The sequence below is a fragment of the Zeus faber genome (assembly GCF_960531495.2).
Source record: "Zeus faber genome assembly, chromosome: 14".
Taxonomy (NCBI): domain Eukaryota; kingdom Metazoa; phylum Chordata; class Actinopteri; order Zeiformes; family Zeidae; genus Zeus; species Zeus faber.
In genome coordinates, this window is record NC_137200.1 from 26,173,726 (window position 1) to 26,194,961 (window position 21,236).

Here is a 21,236-nt window from a genome sequence, read left to right on the forward strand (position 1 = left end):
TTACTCACCAGAGACAGGTTGCGAAAGATCAACTCCTGAGGGCGTGGGATGCTGCACATAGAGCATCAATAAATGCCAAAAAGATGCCTTATAAGACTTAAATCCCCTGCTTACTTACTTTTTGAATGACTATCTACCATAAAAAAGTGGTAGCGTTACTTATTTGTTAGATTACTTTCAGTATATTCTTGAGATAGTCGCATAATATGTAATTACTCAATGGCAAGACCTCAGCTTTGTAACAATCACAGCAGCAAGTTGCTGTGGATCTGTTAAATGTGGATTTTTCTCCATGACCGAATGGACGACGTATGCAGGGAAGATGTTGCAAAGGTTCCGATATGTTTGATACTGGTGGTCCGGTATGACGCGACGCTCTCGTTGCTCAGTTATAGATGGACTTTCCCACGGAGAGTTCCAGATTTGCTCCATTTTGTCAGGCATGCTGCGGACCATGACCCGCTCACAACAAGGCATCAGGCTGTTACTCAGCGGGTACGAGTGATATCCATAGGAATCGTTGACGCAAGGCAAAGGGTCCCAGCTCGCGTGCTGCTCGCGGCACAGCGGGGGTCGCCTTTGTCTCATGGGGTTGCTCTCATAAAGCCTTGAGTCAGAGATGCTGTCCATGCGCGTCATGCCCAGAGAGCGCGCGGGCTGCGAGGACAAAGGCGGGAGGACGCTCTGAGTTAAAGGATAGTCTCCGGGGCAGCTCGACCTCGCTCCGATCGTGGCATGCTGGATGTGTGGTGCCAAATGGGACACGGACTGCTTTCGGGGGCCCTGCTTGGGCTCCTCGGGCCCATAGCTCTGAACCCTGGTCAGCGCTTCATGGTGGAAGCCGTGGGAGAAGGCCTGCATTCTACCCGGCGCGGGAGACGGTTGCTGCCCCTTGATGCTCTCCTCCAAGCTGCCGTCCACGGAGCTGGGATACAGCTCCCCGTAGGATGAGAAGGAGTCACTGTTGGTGTGACTGAGGCAGGATTCGGGACAATGGCTGAGATTTCTCTGGTACACGCCGTGCTCGTGTTCCATGCTACAGAAACTGTCGACGTTGTGCATGCTGCTCATGCTCATGTTTGAAAAATCGCTGTGCAGAGAGTAATAGCCATGGTCGCTGACGGAGTCGTACTTTGGGAACTGTTCACCGTATGTGACAGAGGCGCCGTGACTGTTGGTAACTAAAATTGGCGGGTAATGTACACTAGACATGTGCTCCAGAGAGTTGTGGGAAAACTGCAAGGACCCTGGAACCGGGCTACTGGCCGATCTGGTGTTCAAGGCACCAGCTGCGTGGCTCTTCACGGGCTGCATGGTGGGCACGCTGAGGGCCGACACAAGGGAAGGCACAGAACTCGTGTCGGGCTTCCTAGCGACGGACAACGCCTCTTCTGGCTCGCACATCACCGAACGGATGCTGGGGTCGGATTGACGTTTGGGTGCCACTCGCTTGGCTTCGGAGCCGCTCTCCCCTTTGACGGTCGCTAGGCTGGTGCCACACTTGGCTAAAGCGCCCTCACTCATAGTCTTCACTGCAGACAGCTTTGCAAAGGCCCGTAGTTCATCAGCCACTGATCGCTGAGGCTGGTTGACACGCTCCGGGTGATAGTACTTGCACTTGTGTCCATATGTGCACTTTTTCCCTGTTTTGAGAAGGCCGAGACAAATGCAAGCAATAAATACTGTGTTAAACTTTGCCTCCTGTCCGTTTTTCTACATTTTTGGCCTATTTTCTAAAATCTAAAATCACAATATTTTTTGTCCAATCCATTGATGGGGATGACTACTGGTGAAACGCATAAGATATTAACACACAAGAACATTTTGAGAAACGACCTTATGTAATGTGGATATTATAACCTGGCAAGTATAGGCAGATAGAAACAGCTAAAACAGTCTATGAAGTTCAGAAATTTGAATTACTTCACTGTAATCGAGGCTTGAAGATAACATTTAACTATATCCTGACATTACGATAACAAAAAAATTGAAGTTGATCTCAATATACCGATAGAGACTAAGGGAAAAGGTGACATGAAAGTAACCATGTAATCTTCAGCTGTCAAGCAGTCATCACCCCTCGGCTCCCTGTTAACTCAACCCAATTAAAAAGGTCAACTAATTTCAAACACAATTCACAACCAAATAGACCTAGATATTAATTGGACAGCTTACCATAAGGACATGGCTGCTTTTTGTGCTCTGGAACAACTGGACGCTTACGAAGGAAGTTTTCCAAGCTTGGACCATGTCTTCCTAAAGGATCATCAGGTGGCATGAATCTGGTGGAAGTTCAATTAACCGTTAAGCTCAACTTCCTAATGCGCAACGAGTTACTCTATCTCAGCAATTAAAAACACTGTTTCCCCATCAATAAGAAAAAAATTATAATTTCCATACAATGCATAAAATAAATGCATATGATGGTTGAGTGAAGACATTTGTTTAATGCATTATTCATGAAGTATTAAAGTTGCTTACTTGTCATTGACAAATGAGTACATAAGGAGACGCTCCTCAATAAATTTCTTCCACTCTGGCTTCTCATTTTGCAAGTCCCTGTAGTTGTCATTCGACACAATAATTCCATCAGAATCACAAGCCAGCTTCACTATGAAGCGATCATCATAGCACACCACTCTTCTACCCTGGACTCTGCGGGATGGGGTGAACACCAGGATCTTTTCCTTCTCCAGTTTGCGTAAAATTTCTTGACCTGTAGGAAACGTAAATTAAGTTATGTTATGGTTATCATTAGTTTTTCCAAGTTATATTTCTAAAGTCACAATTATCCTGTGGTTTTACATTTCCATCCCCCTTCCCTTTAACGATAACATGTTAATTTAATTTTTTTTGTAGGTACCGTTCAGGAGCCATCTGCTTTTGTGACAAATAACAGAAGTGACACATTAACATTGTTTTTTATGTTTTTACTAGTCAAAGACGTAAGATGCGTAACTTAAAATACCTCAGTTTTCTAGACGCTAGGTGTATTTACCTAATTTCACAGGAGCTTGGCTCGCTGTTTCCCTCTAACACAGTTAGCATGCAGCCGCCGCTATCTCGTTACTTGACACAAAGAAGTTGACATTGACCTTCTCGCCTGAATCTAGGACAAAAAGCTAATTTCACCCCTTTAAATATATACAGTATGTTTTTGATAAAAGATAGTCGATTGCCATGTTTTTTTTGTTTCTTTTTAAGGAATACAAAGGTAAAAACAGAAAGAAAAAAAAAGCATTGATTGTATAGCAGCACTCAAAAAAGATAGCTTTAATACCTGTGATAAGGGCATCAGGCCTCGACTGTTCTTTTCTCCAGGCTGGAACAAACACAGTGATGTCTTTGTGTCCTTTCTCCAGGAACCATTCAACGGCCAACTGTATACCCCGGCAAGAGAACACCTCTTTGTTTCCATGGCTACAAAAAAAAAACAAAATCATCTGGTAAAAGGTCTTAAAAGAAATGAGAGAATATGCATTAGAGGAAAATGATTATGGACACTCCATACATGGCACATGAGGCAGAAAACAATACACGTTTTGAGTGACAGTGTGCTTGTGTAGTTGCTCGGTTGCATCTTACCTCATTGCCACATTGGAGCCATCAATAACAATGGGCCTGAGGTTATCAAACATATCCACAGACTCTTCTTCCAGGGAGACCTCTGGGCTGACAACCTCTTTAGCGCAGGGGGCCCGTGGCACCAAGGTTGCCATATTGATGCTGGTTTGAACTTCAGGCTCCAATTTATTGCCAAGCCTCACCAACTCAGCAAGAACATCATTAATGAGGGCAGCAGCACCCAGCTTGTTCAGCACCGTCTCCACCTGCTCCCCTGAGTAGCCTAACTTCAACGCAAATTCCATCTTTGTCTGGTAATCCCTGCCACTGGCCTGCTTTGCCCCCTGCCCGGAGCTGGTTTCATCAGCACGAAACTCTTGCACCGTGCTGCCCTGGGAAAAGCTGGGCCGGTCGAGGCACGGGGAGCGACAGAGCTGCCGGTGAGGTTTGGGTGCAGCCGGCGGCTCCCTCCGCTTGCAGCCGCCGAGGCGCACCTGCAGCTGCTGCCGCCGCTGCTGTTCTTCTGGTTCGCTCTCCGAGCTGCTCCCGTCGTCTGACTCACCGCTGACATGCTGGCCCTCACTTGAGTCAATGACGTCCTCCCTGCACGGGCGTTTTTCCATTTTGAGGCTCTCCGCCATGGACCATGCTGTCATCACGTTTCGCTCGCCATCAGAAATCTCCGCCACATGCTTCTTCACCTCCAACGCAGCACAGGGGACATATTTCAACCGCTGATTTGGTCTTTGTGAAATGTTTGTGAGGACCAAATGTTAACTTGGCTCCCCTCTGTAAGTAGGCGCAATCAAGTATACCATGCCAACCTGAAAGAGAAGAAACAAGCAGAACGGTTTGCAAACATTTCAGCACTTTATCAAAAACCTTCATCAAACCTTATGTGTTTTGCAATAATATCGCCGCATTACAATTTCTGCGATGGAAAAAGGACGATGAATAATGAATAATAATGAATAATGGACGACCTGCAGCCAGTCGCACCACCTGTTGATGACATACAGGTACTCCTCACTTAACGACCTAATTCTGTTCCTAGGACCAGGTCCTTAAGCGAATTGGTCGATAAGTGAGGACCCGTGTTATTTCACGGTGGGGGGGGCAGGAATGAGACCGACTGAGAACAGTGATAAGATAAGACGTATACAGTGTATATAGAGTATATAGTATATATATATCGTGTATATAGCTTGACGCTGAGACGGCGCTGAATTGTTCCCAGCGTACAATACAGACTGGTCAGAGAGCTGGTCCTAAGTCCCAAGGGTTGTTAAACAGGTAGGTTGGTAAGTGAGGAAAACCTGTACCTGCGTAGTGTGGCCTGCCATTAACAAATGGATTGCTTCTTCTGTAGAATATCCAGTTACCAGTTGGGAACAATCAACATCGCTTGGGGAACTATAGGAGTGGCCTATATGTGACATGGCAGTTTTCCAGGCATTGTATGAGATGCTTGTGAAAATGTTTTCTTATTGGCTGCCTTTGTCAATTCAGATATTCTTTGCCTGCGCTTCATTTCCATTGAAGCAACATTTGTCTTTACAGCTCTGTGGGTGCTATAACATGTCATATATGATTCACTGCTCTGATTGGTTAGGACTGGTTCATTTTCTGAAGGGTAATCCAACCCCCTGCTGTGCAGCACCCACTGGCTATACTAGTAAATTACATCAGGTGCTACCAACATTTATGAAACTTTGAATTAGCAGCCATAACAAATTACAAATGTTATGACAAATAACAAAATGGAGAATCCCTACTTTCCTTCTGTACGACAGAACAGTCTGCATTTGGACAGTATTCATTAAGGGACAAAGCAAATGCATGGAGATAAAATTATGATCCCCTCAGCGTACAGAATGAAAAGAGCCACATCATCAACCATCAGATCTTTTTGGATTTTTATTTACAATAACCTATAGAACAGGGAAACACATCCTGTTCTCATTTTCACTCATCAACATCTTACATTTCCATTCAAAAGGGTTTCAATGCACAAATGCATTTGTGATAAGGAAACCAAGGATATACTTGCTTTCCGTCTTGCAGATAGTAAAACAACGTTTCAGCTTCAAGAGACTCAGCCCATGACGTGCGTTGCCTAGCAACACAGCCCTGTCATCAGCGTACTCTTTTTACCAGTCACGACTAACACAAACACATCTCATCGTCTCTCCAGGCAGCCAGTAAATGCAGAACATTCAGGTCCACACGACAACTCCACTGCCAAACTCGTGAACCAGCCTAATTCACTGCAAAAAATGTATTGTGTTGGTTTTTAATGGTAAAGACCAAGAATTAAATAATTAGTAACCTCTTTTAGCAGGTTATTGAAAATCTAATAAAGCTGTCCCTAGCTCACACAGACTTGGTGAATAATGTGTATTGTTAGGTAATATAATGGCAAATAAGAGTGATTGCAGGGACTGTGGTGGCGTTAATGTGCCAACACCCGACAAACATATTTTCCAACACATTAGTAAACAACTTTAATAGCATCCAATAGAAATGCTCATAAAACAAGTGCTGAATATCAACTCTTGATGGAACTTGTCTAGCAGAGATGCCCAGCTCTACTATACGACTTGTGAACTGAGATAAGGCTAAAAGAGCAATGCTGAGAAAAGCTCTATAGTGGAATTTCCAGGGGACACACACACACACACACACACACACACACACACACACACACACACACACACACACACACACACACACACACACACACACACACACACACACACACACACACACACACACACACACACAGTAGATGTACACAGTGCATATAGCAACGCATCTGATTGCATCGCATAATGATTGAGTGAAAGAAGCAAGAATGTTATCCATGATTTATTTTTACACAATAGACTGATTACAACAAAGACTCCATCTAAAAGAATCCAACCAAGCTTATTCACATTGAACTACAGGGAATTATAAAATACTCCACATAGAACTCACACTCTGAGACGCAAAGTTTTTCTATTAGAACACGTTTTACAATTTGTCACAATCTGACACAAGCTGACTGACTATGAAATAGGGTAATATCAAAATATTGCCCAGCCCTCAGCCCGCATTCTGACACAGGATCAATAAATTGGACGGAGCAGTGATAGTCCATTCCTTTTCCGTCCATCTCCACAGGCTTCCACAGTGAGGTCTCCAGACCATCTCTGCACATGCAGAGGCTCGTGCACTTCTGTTTCATAGCAACAAGTGAAGCAGGTCCCTCAAGCCCTCTTCACACAGCTGACCCCACAAAAATATCCAGGATGAGACAGTGATTAATTGAGCAAAGATAAATACTAACAAAGATAATGGTTGTGTATCAGGCTAAACAACTAGTTATTGCAGACAAACAGCTATTGGATTATAGATAGCTTACAAATGCAAAAGATCCACAAGAGATTTCATTCAGTGGATGTACGACGCCGATGAAAGGTAGCCTAATAGTCTATAAACACTAAATATCAAACAGAAACACCACTTTAAAAGTTGTCCATCCAATAACTTAGCTCAAAGTTCAATTACAGATGCCTACAAATATTTTTCTCAAATATATTTGGCCAGTCACTGAGGGCTCAGACATTAGTCTTATTTACCTTTGTATGATTAAAAAAAAAAAATTCTTCACTGTTTGTGTCACCAGAGGAAATAATTTGTGTATTCTTTTATAAGCACCACCTTAGCACATTTTGTTTTTTAATTAAGAAAAAAACAATCCTCTTTCAGACAGACAATGTTTGGGTGGCACAGCACTGAGTGATATTCTGAGATGTGGAACTTTTATCAGTGTGATTAATACTTAATTGCCACTAAGTGCTCATCTTCCAACCACTCACTGAGCAGAGATCAAAAACAGTCAATGAGTTGAAAAAAATCCAAAACATTGGCTCGAGATAGATATACAGTATATGTAAAGCTGGAGAGATTAAAATAGTTATTTTGGGCAGAAATTGGTATGGGTTTATTTTTAAATCAATAAATAATACTCAAGAGATGTTGGAAAGTTACAACCAAAAGGAACATGGACAAGAACAGCATCTTAATAACTTCACTCTGTTGTTTGTTGTACAGCGACTTGGGAGAATAAGCCACATCACATTGGAAAATATAATATGCAGCCTTGACTGACCACACCAGAGTGCTCGAGACCTTCATGAATTAGAAAACATTCTATTGGCATTTAGTTAGTGTGCCTAATTGGCACAACTCAAAACTTCTAAGCGCCAATTAGTTTGCCCTTCCTGAGCATTACCGCAAGGTTTTTTTTCCCCTTGGTGCAAAGGTAGTATACTCGCTTAAGACAACTGTTGACTGCAAAAGTACAAACATTTCAAACTTCAATTCCCAACAGCAATGATGTAGGTTATCATTGTCAGCTTTAGTGAAACAAATTCCGGCCAAATTTTAAAAACAACTACAATTAATAGGCAAAATACCAATTTAATATTTAATGATTACTAAGTCCAAACGAACACCGGATCAACCCAGACCCAACATTTGGAACCCTGTGGTTGTGGGAAATTCTGCTTTGGTTTTCAATCAGGGTTTGATCATCCTTGATACAAGAAAGGTTGCACATCTGTAACATTTAAATTAAGCTGCAAACCATGATTCAGTACGGATTAGATCAATGTTAATCCATTTATCAGCTTCAATTGTAAATATATTTTTCATACCCAAGTAAAAGGAATGCAAATGTGTGGTCTCACTGCAGTCTCCTCAAACCAGTAGAGTTTTTACTCTTCTAAAGCCCCAAAGTTAATAGCAACAAATAGCTGATGAATATTATCCAATTTAAATGTGTATTACAAACTACTCAGATAGAACATTTAGCATCTTTTTTTATGACATCTTTCACAACAATTCGTTACCTGTGTGTGTGTGTGTGTGTGTTATTGCTCCTCGTGATGGCTAGGTTAGCAACTCTGACAGGAATCCTATGCCTTCAAAGTCAGTTATTATTTAAAAAGGTGTCAATATGGGAAAATAATGAGTCTTGAAGCTTGTGCTTTTCTTACTTTTACAGAGATCGCCCTGACGAATTCAGCAGATATTAGGCAACTGTACTCCACAGCTTTACGACAACGACATTAAAGAGCAATTCATTGACGGGTTCCTTCGAGCACGACATAGTGTCCATGGGTAGGATTCCCCCAAAACACCAAAAGTGATCAACAGATGATATTCCCAACTAAATGACGACAGCAGCAGCAGCATCATCATCATGCTTCATCGCCCTCAGCATGTTCAAGCATTTTCATTCCAAACTTGCATGTTTGGTTCAGTGATGGAGCTTGGACCCAGACAGAGGCTCCGATAGCCCGAGGCCCTGGACATTAGCAGGCTAGGGTATTTACCCCGATAGTAAGCAGGGGAGGCTGGTGTATACTAACTACGACTATTTATACTAGTAGTAGTAGTACAAGTACTCGTAGCAGTAGTAGTACTAACCGCCTGCTGAGCCGCTCATACCCGGCTAATTAGCGTTAGCACGCTAGGCTAACAGAAAGAAACCTTTCTGACAGGCTGCTAGCACTACTTAGCCGATGCTAACGGGTTTTGCCAGAATGCCGCCGTAACTTGAGCAAAAGTTCGAATACATCGGAGTCGCCGCTCCTTCTAAACAGTCCCGGTGGGCTGAACGGCTGAGCGGCTGAACGGCAGAACGCGAGCGGAGCTGCCCTCACCTTGCTGTTGATGCTGTTGATGCCGCCGCCGCCGCTGTTGCCGCCACCCCGCGCTGTGTGAGCGCTCAGCGGCGCAGTGCTCTGCCATCAGCTGGCTCGCTCAGGGTTGCCAGGTAGCGCGGGGGACGCGAAAACACGCAAAGACACCGGTTTTTTTTGGGGGGGTTTTTTTGTTTTTTTTTACGTTTGGTTGCGTAGTTTAAAGTTTAAAGAGGCCTATGGACGAGGTAAAATGGCCAAAATAACTTGCCGATAATTGTTATTTTGTACAGGTTTCCTGGGTTGCTTGAAAGGCTCCTCTAAATGATCGTTATTGCCCGACCTTTTTAAATGTATTAAGCTTTGACCCCAAAGCAACAATTTCACAATTTGAAAGAGCAGAGCATTGTTATCTTGCCGTGATTTGATTGTTGGGCGCAGAAACCCAAAATGAACGTGATCAAAATGTATGCAATGGCATTTCCACCGTAAACAAGCCGCTACTGCTCTCTTTTCCCACTGACCCGACGCTGACCAAGACAAACCGCCCTGTTTGCAGTAACTATTGCTCAAAAACGTCGATGACAACACAATTGAGCAAAAACACAAAATGAATGAAACAAATAAAAAATAATAACTTACGCGGCGGACCCCCTGCGATGCCACGGGGGGGCGCGGACCAGAGATTGGGAGGCCCTCGAATGCAAACCGCTCAGTGCAACATGCAGCTTTTGCATTGATATTTCAATGTCTGTGACTCGACTGTGGGTTTGGAGGCATTTGTAGCCGTCAGAGATGGTGCACTTGGAAAATTCTGGGCCCTAGGCCGCAGCGCATTCGGGGTCAGCATGCAGCCACTCCATTGTGGGATGGCGTATCCGTCCGGCATCTAGTATCTGTAGAAACTGACTTTTTCCTTATTGTGGCGCGTTGACGTCACGCCGTCCACACTGCCTCCGCTTCCATTCCCTCCTGACGAGCTCGACCCGGGGCGGCGCGCGACCGCACCTCGACGCCGCTCGCCGCTCGAACGGGGAGCCACGGCGCCAAGCCCCACTTTGTTCAGCGCCCGCGCACGCGCTTCTGCCTGCGGGGACCAGCACAAATCTTTTGAACGAGAGTCTAGTGCTCTGCATGTCGGGCACCCGGTGCTTTCGAAATATGTGGTCCAATGGGGAAGGGTTCAGACAAAGCAAATCATTTACGCAGAGCACCGGCTGAATCATGCAGTGTGTCGAGACGTGGGAAACCTTCAGATTGCCCTCATCCTGCTGTGTACATTTATTTAATTTTAATGCCTTTTAACTAGATGTTCCATTTGTTTTTCTCAAAATTATTTTGTTTTCTTTCGTTCTAAACGAGGCAGACCTGAACAGCAGCACATTGACAGCCCGCAGCTCAGTCAAATATACAGCAAAACATGTGAATTAGTTCAGGACATAAAATTGGAATCACTTATTTAAAAACAGGTGTTGGTGAAAGAGAGATGGGGAGTGGATCGATTATTGTTGTACCCTCTTTGCCAGTACTTGAACAAAAAGGGTGATTGCTTTGTCAAAAAGAGATAGAATGTAGTTCCTGCTCATTCAGACAAAAGACAGATAGATGTATGTAACAAAGTAGAGTCCCTCTTCAGACAGACAGATACATGTATATGATAAAGCAGAGTTCCTCTTCAGACAGATGTATGTAATAAAGTAGAGTCCCTCTTCAGACAAACAGATAAATAGATGTTTGAAACAAAGTAGTTTCTCTCTCTACAGACAGACAGATGTATGTAATAGAGTTCCTCTTCAGACAGACAGACAGATGCATGTAATAGAGCTCCTCTTCAGACAGACAGACAGATGCATGTAATAGAGCTCCTCTTCAGACAGACAGACAGATGTATGTAATAGAGTTCCTCTTGAGACAGACAGATGTATGTAATAGAGTTCCTCTTGAGACAGACAGAAAGACAGACAGATGTATGTAATAGTTCCTCTTGAGACAGACAGAGATGTATGTAATAGAGTTCCTCTTGAGACAGACAGAAAGACAGACAGATGTATGTAATAGAGTTCCTCTTGAGACAGACAGATGTATGTAATAGAGTTCCTCTTGAGACAGACAGATGTATGTAATAGAGTTCCTCTTGAGACAGACAGAAAGACAGACAGATGTATGTAATAGAGTTCCTCTTCAGACAGACAGATGTATGTAATAGAGTTCCTCTTGAGACAGACAGATGTATGTAATAGAGTTCCTCTTGAGACAGACAGAAAGACAGACAGATGTATGTAATAGAGTTCCTCTTCAGACAGACAGATGTATGTAATAGAGTTCCTCTTCATACATACAGACATACAGCGGGGGAAATAAGTATTGAACACGTCAACATTTTTCTCAGTGAATATATTTCTGATGGGGCTATTGACATGGAATTTTCACCAGATGTCGGTAACAACCCAAGTAATCCACACACACAAAGAAATAAAAACATATGTCCATAAATTACGTGATGTGGAATAAAGTGGAATGAAACAGGGAAAAAGTATTGAACACGCTTGCTGAAATGTAATACTAAGTAGAAAAGCCTTTGTTGGTAATGACAGCTTCAAGACGCCTCCGGTGTGAAGAAACTCGTGGCATGCGTTGCTCAGGTGTGATTTCTGCCCATTCTTCCACACAAACCCTCTTCGGGTCTTGAAGGTCCCGGGGGCCTCGTCTATGAACTCTGATCGTCAGTTCTTTCCATAGATTTTCAATTGGATTCAAGTCAGGTGTTCTAGAAGCTTTAGTTTCCGTTCTCTGAAACCAATGGAGAGCTTCCTTGGCCGCGTGTTTGGGACCACTGCCTTGCTGAGATGTACACCCTCGTGTCATCTTCAGCATCCTGGTAGATGGCGGCAGATTCTAAACAATGTCTCGGGACATTTCCGAGACATTTCCTTCCTTCAATTATGTGAAGTCTGCCAGTACCATATGCTGTCATGCTCTGCCATGACGTTCCCACCACCAAACCTCACTGCCGGTACGGCGTTTTTAGGGTGGTGTGCAGTGCCATTTCCCCTCCCAACATAGTGCGTGCTATGACATCCAAAGAGTTCAGTTTTGGTCTCATTTGACCAGACTATTTTATGCCAGTATTTCATTGGCTTGTCAAAATGTTGTCCAAATGTTGTGCAGTACATTTTAAACGAGCCTCAACATGCTTTGTCTTCTGCAATGGTGTCTTGCGCGGTGAGCGTGCATAGAGGCCATGGCGCTTGAGTGCATTACTTGATTTCTTTGAAACAACGGTACCTGCTAATTCCAGGTCTTTCTGAAGCTCTCTGTCCTTGGTCAACACCTCTAATTATTCTTTTGACTCCTCGGTCAGAAATCTTGTGAGGAGCACCCGGTCGTGGCCGGTTGATGGTGAAACGATGTTCTTTCCACTTCCGGATAACGGCCCCAATGGTGCGCACTGGAACATTCAGAAGTTTAGAAATACGTCTGTAGCCAATGCCATCACTCTGCTTCACAACAATACAGTCACAACGGCCTTGCGCGAGCTCTTTGGGTTTTACCCATCGTGCGCCACTTCTTGTGCGACACCATGGTAATGAGGAAACCCTTTTTATAGGCCGTCAATTAGGACTAAACCAGCTGATATTATTTTGCACTATTGGGGGGCAGGATTGCTACCTAAATACTGACAGATTTCAGCTGGTTTCTTGGCTTCCCATACCTTTTAGCACCTCCTATTCTTCATGTGATCAATATTTATTCCGTTTGATTCCACTTTATTAGACATAACGTAATTTATGGACATATGCTTTTATTTCTTTGTATGTGTGGATTACTTGGGTTGTTACCGACATCTTGTGAAAATTTCATGTGAATAGCCCCATCAGAATTATGGGGGGACATTTACTGAGAAAAATGTTGACATGTTCCATACTTATTTCCCCCGCTGTAGATGTTATGTAATAAAGTAGTCCCTAACATCCTCGTGCCCTGCGCTGAGCTCACAAGTGCCTCGCTCTTGCACGGGCCGTGGGTGGGCACGGGGGTCCCGCCGGCTCGGTTCGTGGCGGGGTGTCGGTCTGTTGGCGCGGGGCCTGGATCCGGGGCCCGCGGTCTGTGCCTGGCGCTGGCGGCCTGGGTTCTGTGCCTGCACTTGGGGGTGGGCTGCATGTGTGCGCCCCTGGAGCGCAGGATCTCCTCGGTTCACCGACTGGGACACCGCGTGGGGAACCGTCCCCGCTCCATCATTGCCAAGTTTGAACACTTCAAGCACAAGGAGCTGGTTTAAAAGCAAAGGACGGGAGCTGAAAGTTACCACGCTGGGCATGAACAATCAATTCCCCCGGGAGATCAAAGACCGACGGAAGGTGCTGTACCCCATCCTGAAGGAGAAGCGGCAGAAGGGTAAACGAGTATCGATGGTTGTAACTATATGTAGACGGTCTGTTATTCCGAGACTCCTCCACCACACCTGGATATTTTGATCATTATGTATGTATTCTTGTAATTCTGGTAATTATATACTGCGAGACGTAGAAATGAGCATGCTTTGTCAGGATTTAAAATATCGCTCACTCTCATCATCTCACCTTCCTAATCCCTCTCTCCCCACATCTCCCATCACTCTCACTATATGCATGTCTAATCCTGCAATGTTCTATGTTTATCTTTGCCTACTTGTCATCTGTTTGTGTACATATGTATCCCTACAAACTTCCTGCAATACTAGGACAGTAAAAAGTAATACAGAGGTGGAAATCCCAGACTTATCTATGGGAAAGCTATTGCCTTGGATGCAATGTGCCATCACCGCTTACCGTTTGTTTTTATTGAAGGTCATCCTTGCACCAGTTATGTCCGTCAGGGACACATTACGTTACTGAAAATTCCGAGGTTTCTGAACACACCTTGTGTCAATGATTGGAGTTTAGTCCCATATTATATTTTTGTCACAAAAATAATTGATATTTAAAGAACTTGGCCGATCCCCGGCGGTACCTCCGTGGAAGCCCGATTGAAGACCCCACGGTTCGACCTTGGCATAAATGTTAAAGACTTCTTTAACATGACTTCTTCTTTCTTTAGTTATTGTACGTTTGTTTTGCTCAATGTGTACTGTTTCTGATCATTCAAGTTTGCTCCATGTATACGGGATTTGCATATCCATATTTTTGTGATCCAAAGTTCTCAAAGTCTGAAAAATAAGAAGCAACACAATGGGGAAACTTCCCGTTTGGTCAACACTTGTAGTACATATACAAGTATGTAATTGTACTCGCGCTCATGCTCGTACTTGTACCAGCGTACTCAGCGCACCGCTACAGGTTCAGCCTGGTAGAAAGGAAAAACTTTATTTTATTCACATGACTTATTTCACTGTTTCAGTTTTATTTTCTTTCTACTGGACACTGGCTGATCTGGGGTCAATAAACTGTTCCACTGACACATTCTGATCAATGACTAAATGTTATTGATCAACAACTACACAACAATTTTTTTACTACTGTAAATTATTTGAAAGTATGAAATCAAAGAGAGTGTGTGTGTGTGTGTGTGTGTGTGTGTGTGTGTGCATCTTCAGTATTTCGGTCTCTTGACGTCGACCCTGAAAAGACAAACACATTTCAGGATGGCCGCCACCTGTTTCCCGCCTCAGGACATACTAAGTACTAGCTAGTACCAAGTATCCTTGCTACCTACCTACAGTAGGGAGTATAATTGCTACACTAAACGTAAGAAGTATCCTTACATCTTACTATATTCATATAAAAATATGAATACAGCATTCAAAGTTACTTCACAGTGTTAAAACTATTAGTACACAATATAATTCCTGATTAATACATTAAATACTTTATTATAACTGGAGTTATTATATTATGGTAGTAGTGCAGCATTAGTACTGTTAATTAATACCACATCAGTGTGGATTAACACTCACCCATCTGACTCCATCTTCTTTCTCTTTTCAATAATCTGGAATAAAATCAAACACAGCAGTGAAAATACAATGAAAACACTGTTAAAGTACTGTTACTGTGCAGTATCTATCATTCAACTACAATTCTAGGTATCTCTGTCTGCATGTCCTTCGATTATCTTGTCGACCGTTCATCCGATCTACTTCACACTTGGCGTGTACAGTATATTGCTGGGGACCCAAGGACATGCAGTGTCGAAATTGGTGCAATCTGGACACATAACACGTGTAATAATAATAATACACTATGAATAAGAAAACAGCGAGCTGCTCTGTATTGTAGTACTATTAGTACTCACAGCACTGATCTTCTTCCACTGTCGGTCCAGTTCTGCTTTCTCGTTCGTCTCCTTGAAACGCCTTGTTTTCCGACCTTCAGACATTTTGATCCCGTACTGGAACGCAGCTCTGAGTACACACAAGGTACGTATTTTATACACAGTACACACAAAGTAGACACTGTACATATAGTACAAACATTATACATATGCAGTACAAGTATGGCTCATGTGATCTGTTTGTGTTCGATTTACCGCGTGAGCAGCTCTCCACAGAAAGAATGTGACCCCGTCCACACGGATATTTTTGAAAAGTAAGTATTTTCTCTGCACTTTGGCCGTCCCTGGTCACTGGAAACAACGCTTTTGGAAACGCATTCCAGGGTGGAGATTTTTAAAGTCTGTCTTCCGTGTATTCGTGTGGACCAGTAAACGCTTCTTGAAAACAAGGGCGTCATGACCTAAACCTGCCTCATGAACCTACGCGTGACGGCCGACGACTGTAGCTGCAACGATCAGTCAATCGCCAACTATTTTGATTATCGATTCATTGTTTGGAGTCATTTCTTCAAGAAGAAAAGTTCCAAGTTCTCTGGTTCCTGCTTCTAAAATGTGAATATTTTGTGGTTTCTTTAGTCCAATATGACAGTAAACTGAATATCTTTGGGTTGTGGGCAAAACAAAACATGCAAGTCTCTCCAACTTTAACAACTGTGCCCATACTGCAGTGTTTGACAAACTTTGATGACATATTGTCCTGGCAAGCTGATGTCAACGTCTTCAATAGTTTTTGCGTTCTCATGTGAACGGAAAGAATTTCGAAAACACCATCGGTGTGCACTTTGTTTTCTCCTTTCTTTAAACGGAGGGGGGGGATAAATGTGTATTCCGAAATATCCATATACACGTGGACAAGGCCTGTAACTGATGAAGGCCTGTAGTAATGAGGGACTCAAACTGTAGTGATGTAGGGGAGACTGTAGTGATGTAGGACTGTCAAGACTGTAGGACTGTCAGACAATAGTGATGTACGACTGTCGTGATGCAGGTCAGATTTTAAAGATGCAGGCCACTCAGACTGTAATGATACATGTCAGACTGCAGTGGTGTAAGACTGTCAGACTGAATAGATCTAGGACTGTAGGGATGAAGGGACGTTCTTACTTGGGCAGCGCCTCCTTGTTGTTCATATAATCGGAATATTCTTCCTGGGTGTCGAAGTCCCAGCGTCCCAGAGGACCCTTCTTGTTGCCCTGGGGACCGAACCAGTAACCATTAATATACCACTACGTGGAGAAGACGTACCACAGTACTACCTAGTAGATGATAGTAGCAGTCAGACGGCGAGACGTGCATGCAGGATAATCACCTGGTCCATCTTACTGTAGTCGACCTCCTCATCACTGTCTACGGCCAGGTCATCCATACTGAGGTGGGAGCGGGGGGCAGTGTTAATAATAAATCAGAAGAAATAATAAACATCATTTTCAGTGAACTATTTTGATGTAATAACTGGATGTTGCATATTAATACCATAACTATATAAAGAAGGTGTGTGGAAGCTTACGTTGCTGGGTAACACTCAGCGTAGGAGTTGGACATTCCAAAGAAGTCTCCCAGCTGCTCCTTCCCAGAATCCCTCCTGCTGCCCCCAGTGGTGGTGCAGTCAAGGAACAGAAACAACAATAATACAAACAACAACAACCGAAGAAGCAGAAAGCTGACATTGGTTCTTTCCTGGTCCCACTGGTCTGGTTCGGTTCCAGTAGTTTCCACTGGTTCCAGTGGTTTAAGGATATGTTTCCTGCCACTCGGCGGCTCCAGCAAACTTTTCATTGATAAGTTTGATCTGATCCCGAACAGAAGCAGGACCTGAGCGGGAGCGGGAGCGAGAGCGAGAGAGAGAGAATGTATATTCCATTTGACTGACAACTGTTTAAATATCTATTTGATGGAAGAATTTTGAGAAAAAATAAATAAAAATGTTACCTGCATCAATCTGTGGGGTCTGCAGACGGACAGACACGACACACAGAGAGAGAAAGAGACAGACAGGCAGGGAGACAGACGGACGACAAATAGTGAGAATGTCAGATTTTCATTCAAATATCAACAATATTTTTCTAGGAGCAGAGCTGGACACAAACGGCACCCAGAGGAATCACGATCATTTAGATCACCTTCCAAATCACAACCAGGTTCGCGATTCTCCCCGTAATTCTGTGGGTAATATCGTATATGTCCGATATAAATGCCATCTCTAATGTAACGTTATCTGAAAATAAACTCTGTACTGTATCGCTGAAGTGGAGCTTTTGGGGGGGGTCCAACCGAAGCCCGGGCAGCAGGAGCCGGAGCTCAGCTTGTGCCTTCAATTAATTTAAAGAAAACGCGTGCTCCGATTCAATAAGACAACAGATATTTTACAATACGTCCACTTGATTTCTCCCCTTGAGGGCAGAACAGAGGCCGGCAGCTCGTGAGGGATCCGGAGGATCCGGCTCTTACGGCCCCTAAGCATTTATTTTATCTATGAAATTATATAAAATATTTAGTTGTTGTTGGATACTGGTTACTGTCATTAAATTCAGTTACTGGGGGTGTATTTAATCACATTTTTCATTGACTACCGTGTTTAAAAGGCAGAAGGTATCGTGCGTGCCTCATTACTGCACTTTAATTTAACAATTGAGTATTAAATATTGAATGTATTCTAAGATTTTATTTAAACATTGGACATCTTGAATGTTGTTTTCATTTAAGGCCATGGTCACCGTCCCTTGCTTTAAGTGTTTCACAGAACAAATGGAAATCAAAGTTATATTTGTCTCCCTTTCTTTTTTGTTTTGCGGATCCGAAAAAAAGACTTAAAACGGTGATACGATCCGAACCGTGAGTTTTGTGATCTGTTGCAACCCTACTGTTGTAGCTACTAGTCTGTCTCCTAGCTCCTAGCCTTGTTCTTGTCTCCGAGATCATCTCCACGCTCCTAGACTGTCCCTTAGCTCCTAGCCTTATTATTCCTGTCTCCTAGATCATCTCCTAGTTCCTAGATCATCTCCTAGCTCCTAGACTGTGCCCTAGCTCGACCTAGTGTCTGAGTGCCTCGCCTTATTCCTGTCCGCTAGACTGTCTACTAGATCATCCCCTAGCTTCAAGACTATCCCCTAGATCGTCTCCTAGCTCCTAGACTATCCCCTAGCTCCATCCAAAACATTTCCTTACATGGAAAAGTAGTACACATTAGTAATAATATTAATAATGTAGAAAATATTCTAGACAATGAAAACATTCATAATTGTTATAGGTATGAACAATTGATCATATTAATAATATAACTGCTATGAATAATTCTTATAGATAATACTAATTTTAAAGATAAAAAAGATACGGATAATATTATAGACATCAATAATTGTAGCGATATTATAGACACTAATAAACCTCATACATATTAATATTTCATACATACAAATGTTAATAATACGTATATAAATATAGATATTAATAATAACAACTCTTATGGATATAAAATTGTGACCTCCTGGTCGTCGGCTCGTGGCTTCTCGAAATAGCTCTGCCTCCTCTTATCCTCCTCCCTTTCTCGCTCTCTCTCCTCTCGGTGTCGCTCCTTCTCTTTGGCCTTGGACGAAGACAACGAAGGGATGTAGTCTCCCACGTCCTCGAAGATACTACACACACACACACACACACACAGTGAGTAGTTCAACACAGTGAGTAGTTTAGTGTGAACAGGCCGTTCAGTCAATGAAAGCAGAGAGGAAATCAGACGGCGGGGCCATACTGTATATGCACTTCATTTAATATGTACAGTGGGGCAAAGAAGTATTTAGTCAGCCACCAATTGTGCAAGTTCTCCCACTTAAAAAGATGAGAGAGGCCTGTTATTTTCATCATAGGTATACCTCAACTATGAGAGACAAAATGAGAAAAAAAATCCAGAAAATCACATTGTCTGATTTTTAAATAATTTATTTGCAAATTATGGTGGAAAATAAGTATTTGGTCAATAACAACAGAGGTCAAACGTTTTCTGTAAGTCTTCACACTGTTGCTGGTATTTTGGCCCATTCCTCCATGCAGATCTCCTCTAGAGCAGTGATGTTTGGGACTGTCGCTGGGCAACACGGACTTTCAACTCCCTCCAAAGATTTTCTATGGGGTTGAGATCTGGAGACTGGCTAGGCCACTCCAGGACCTTGAAATGCTTCTTACGAAGCCACTCCTTTGTTGCCCGGGCGGTGTGTTTGGGAACATTGTCATGCTGAAAGACCCAGCCACGTTTCATCTTCAATGCCCTTGCTGATGGAAGGAGGTTTTCACTCAAAATCTGACGATACATGGCTCCATTCATTCTTTCCTTTACACGGATCAGTCATCCTGGTCCCTTTGCTGAAAAACAGCCCCAAAGCATGATGTTTCCACCCCATGCTTCACAGTAGGTATGGTGTTCTTTGGATGCAACTCAGCTTTCTTTCTCCTCCAAACACGACAAGTTGAGTTTTTACCAAAAAGTTCTATTTTGGTTTCATCTGACCATATGACATTCTCCCAATCCTCTTCTGGATCATCCAAATGCTCTCTAGCAAACTTCAGACGGGCCTGGACATGTACTGGCTTAAGCAGGGGGACACGTCTGGCACTGCAGGATTTGAGTCCCTGGCGGCGTAGTGTGTTACTGATGGTGGCCTTTGTTACTTTTGTCCCAGCTCTCTGCAGGTCATTCACTAGGTCCCCCCGTGTGGTTCTGGGATGTTTGCTCACCGTTCTTGTGATCATTTTGACCCCACAGGGTGAGATCTTGCGTGGAGCCCCAGATCGAGGGAGATTATCAGTGGTCTTGTATGTCTTCCATTTTCTAATAATTGCTCCCACAGTTGATTTCTTCACAACAAGCTGCTGACCTATTGCAGATTCGGTCTTCCCAGCCTGGTGCAGGTCTACAATTTTGTTTCTGGTGCCCTTTGACAGCTCTTTGGTCTTGGCCATAGTGGAGTTTGGAGTGTGACTGTTTGAGGTTGTGGACAGGTGTCTTTTATACTGATAACGAGTTCAAACAGGTGCCATTAATACAGGTAACGAATGGAGGACAGAGGAGCCTCTTAAAGAAAAAGTTACAATCTGAAAGCCAGAAATCTTGCTTTTTTGTAGGTGACCAAATACTTATTTTACCGAGGAATTTACCAATTAATTCATTAAATATTCTACAATGCGATTTCTTGGATTCTTTCCCCCCATTCTGTCTCTCATAGTCGAAGTGTACCTATGATGAAAATTACAGGCCTCTCTCATCTTTTAAGTGGGAGAACTTGCACAATTGGTGGCTGACTAAATACTTTTTTGCCCCACTGTATATTACACATGATGCTGCACTTCATGTCTCTGAACCAAAGCATCTGGAGCCTGAGCACAACCGGTGTACTCTGCGTGTACTGACCTGATATCTGCTTCTGGAGCTTTCTTCTCATCCAGTTTACCTGCACGCACACATGCACACACAGTTTAGTTCTGCTAACACCAGCAGTAGTAGAAGAGTAGTGGTAGTACTAGATTTAGTACTAGTACCTTTGTCCTTCTTCTTGAGCTTCTTGTGTCTGGTTCCCTGTCTCAGATACGACAGAATCTGAGTCAGTTTGGAAATGACGATGTCATTAGTGGTCAGAGTGGTCTGGGCCTGAGAGATAGGAAGGAGGGGAGAAAGGTAGGTGG

At 43.4% G+C, this 21,236-nt stretch overlaps 2 protein-coding genes across 2 annotated transcripts in view; both read right to left on the reverse strand.

Annotated features, from left to right (window-relative positions):
- Positions 1 to 216: 216 nt before the first annotated feature.
- Positions 217 to 4,220, reverse strand: zc3h12b (zinc finger CCCH-type containing 12B; the record flags this gene model as incomplete). Its single annotated transcript, XM_080013892.1, has 5 exons — positions 217 to 1,643; positions 2,176 to 2,282; positions 2,482 to 2,716; positions 3,281 to 3,420; positions 3,586 to 4,220. The coding sequence occupies 5 exons, from the start codon at positions 4,218 to 4,220 to the stop codon at positions 217 to 219; spliced, it is 2,544 nt and encodes an 847-aa protein (XP_079870018.1).
- Positions 4,221 to 14,579: 10,359 nt separating this feature from the next.
- The window catches only part of ik (IK cytokine), a 13,297-nt gene continuing 6,640 nt past the window's right edge, over positions 14,580 to 21,236 (reverse strand). Inside the window, exons 10-20 of the mRNA XM_080013199.1 lie at positions 21,093 to 21,201; positions 20,965 to 21,004; positions 19,048 to 19,198; positions 17,496 to 17,514; positions 17,306 to 17,378; positions 17,074 to 17,160; positions 16,876 to 16,933; positions 16,671 to 16,759; positions 15,528 to 15,636; positions 15,190 to 15,224; positions 14,580 to 14,853 (exon numbers count right to left, since the gene is read on the reverse strand). Coding sequence (XP_079869325.1) covers positions 14,826 to 14,853; positions 15,190 to 15,224; positions 15,528 to 15,636; positions 16,671 to 16,759; positions 16,876 to 16,933; positions 17,074 to 17,160; positions 17,306 to 17,378; positions 17,496 to 17,514; positions 19,048 to 19,198; positions 20,965 to 21,004; positions 21,093 to 21,201 — 798 coding nt within the window. The 3' untranslated portion in view covers positions 14,580 to 14,825. The remainder of the gene's footprint in view (positions 14,854 to 15,189; positions 15,225 to 15,527; positions 15,637 to 16,670; positions 16,760 to 16,875; positions 16,934 to 17,073; positions 17,161 to 17,305; positions 17,379 to 17,495; positions 17,515 to 19,047; positions 19,199 to 20,964; positions 21,005 to 21,092; positions 21,202 to 21,236) is intronic.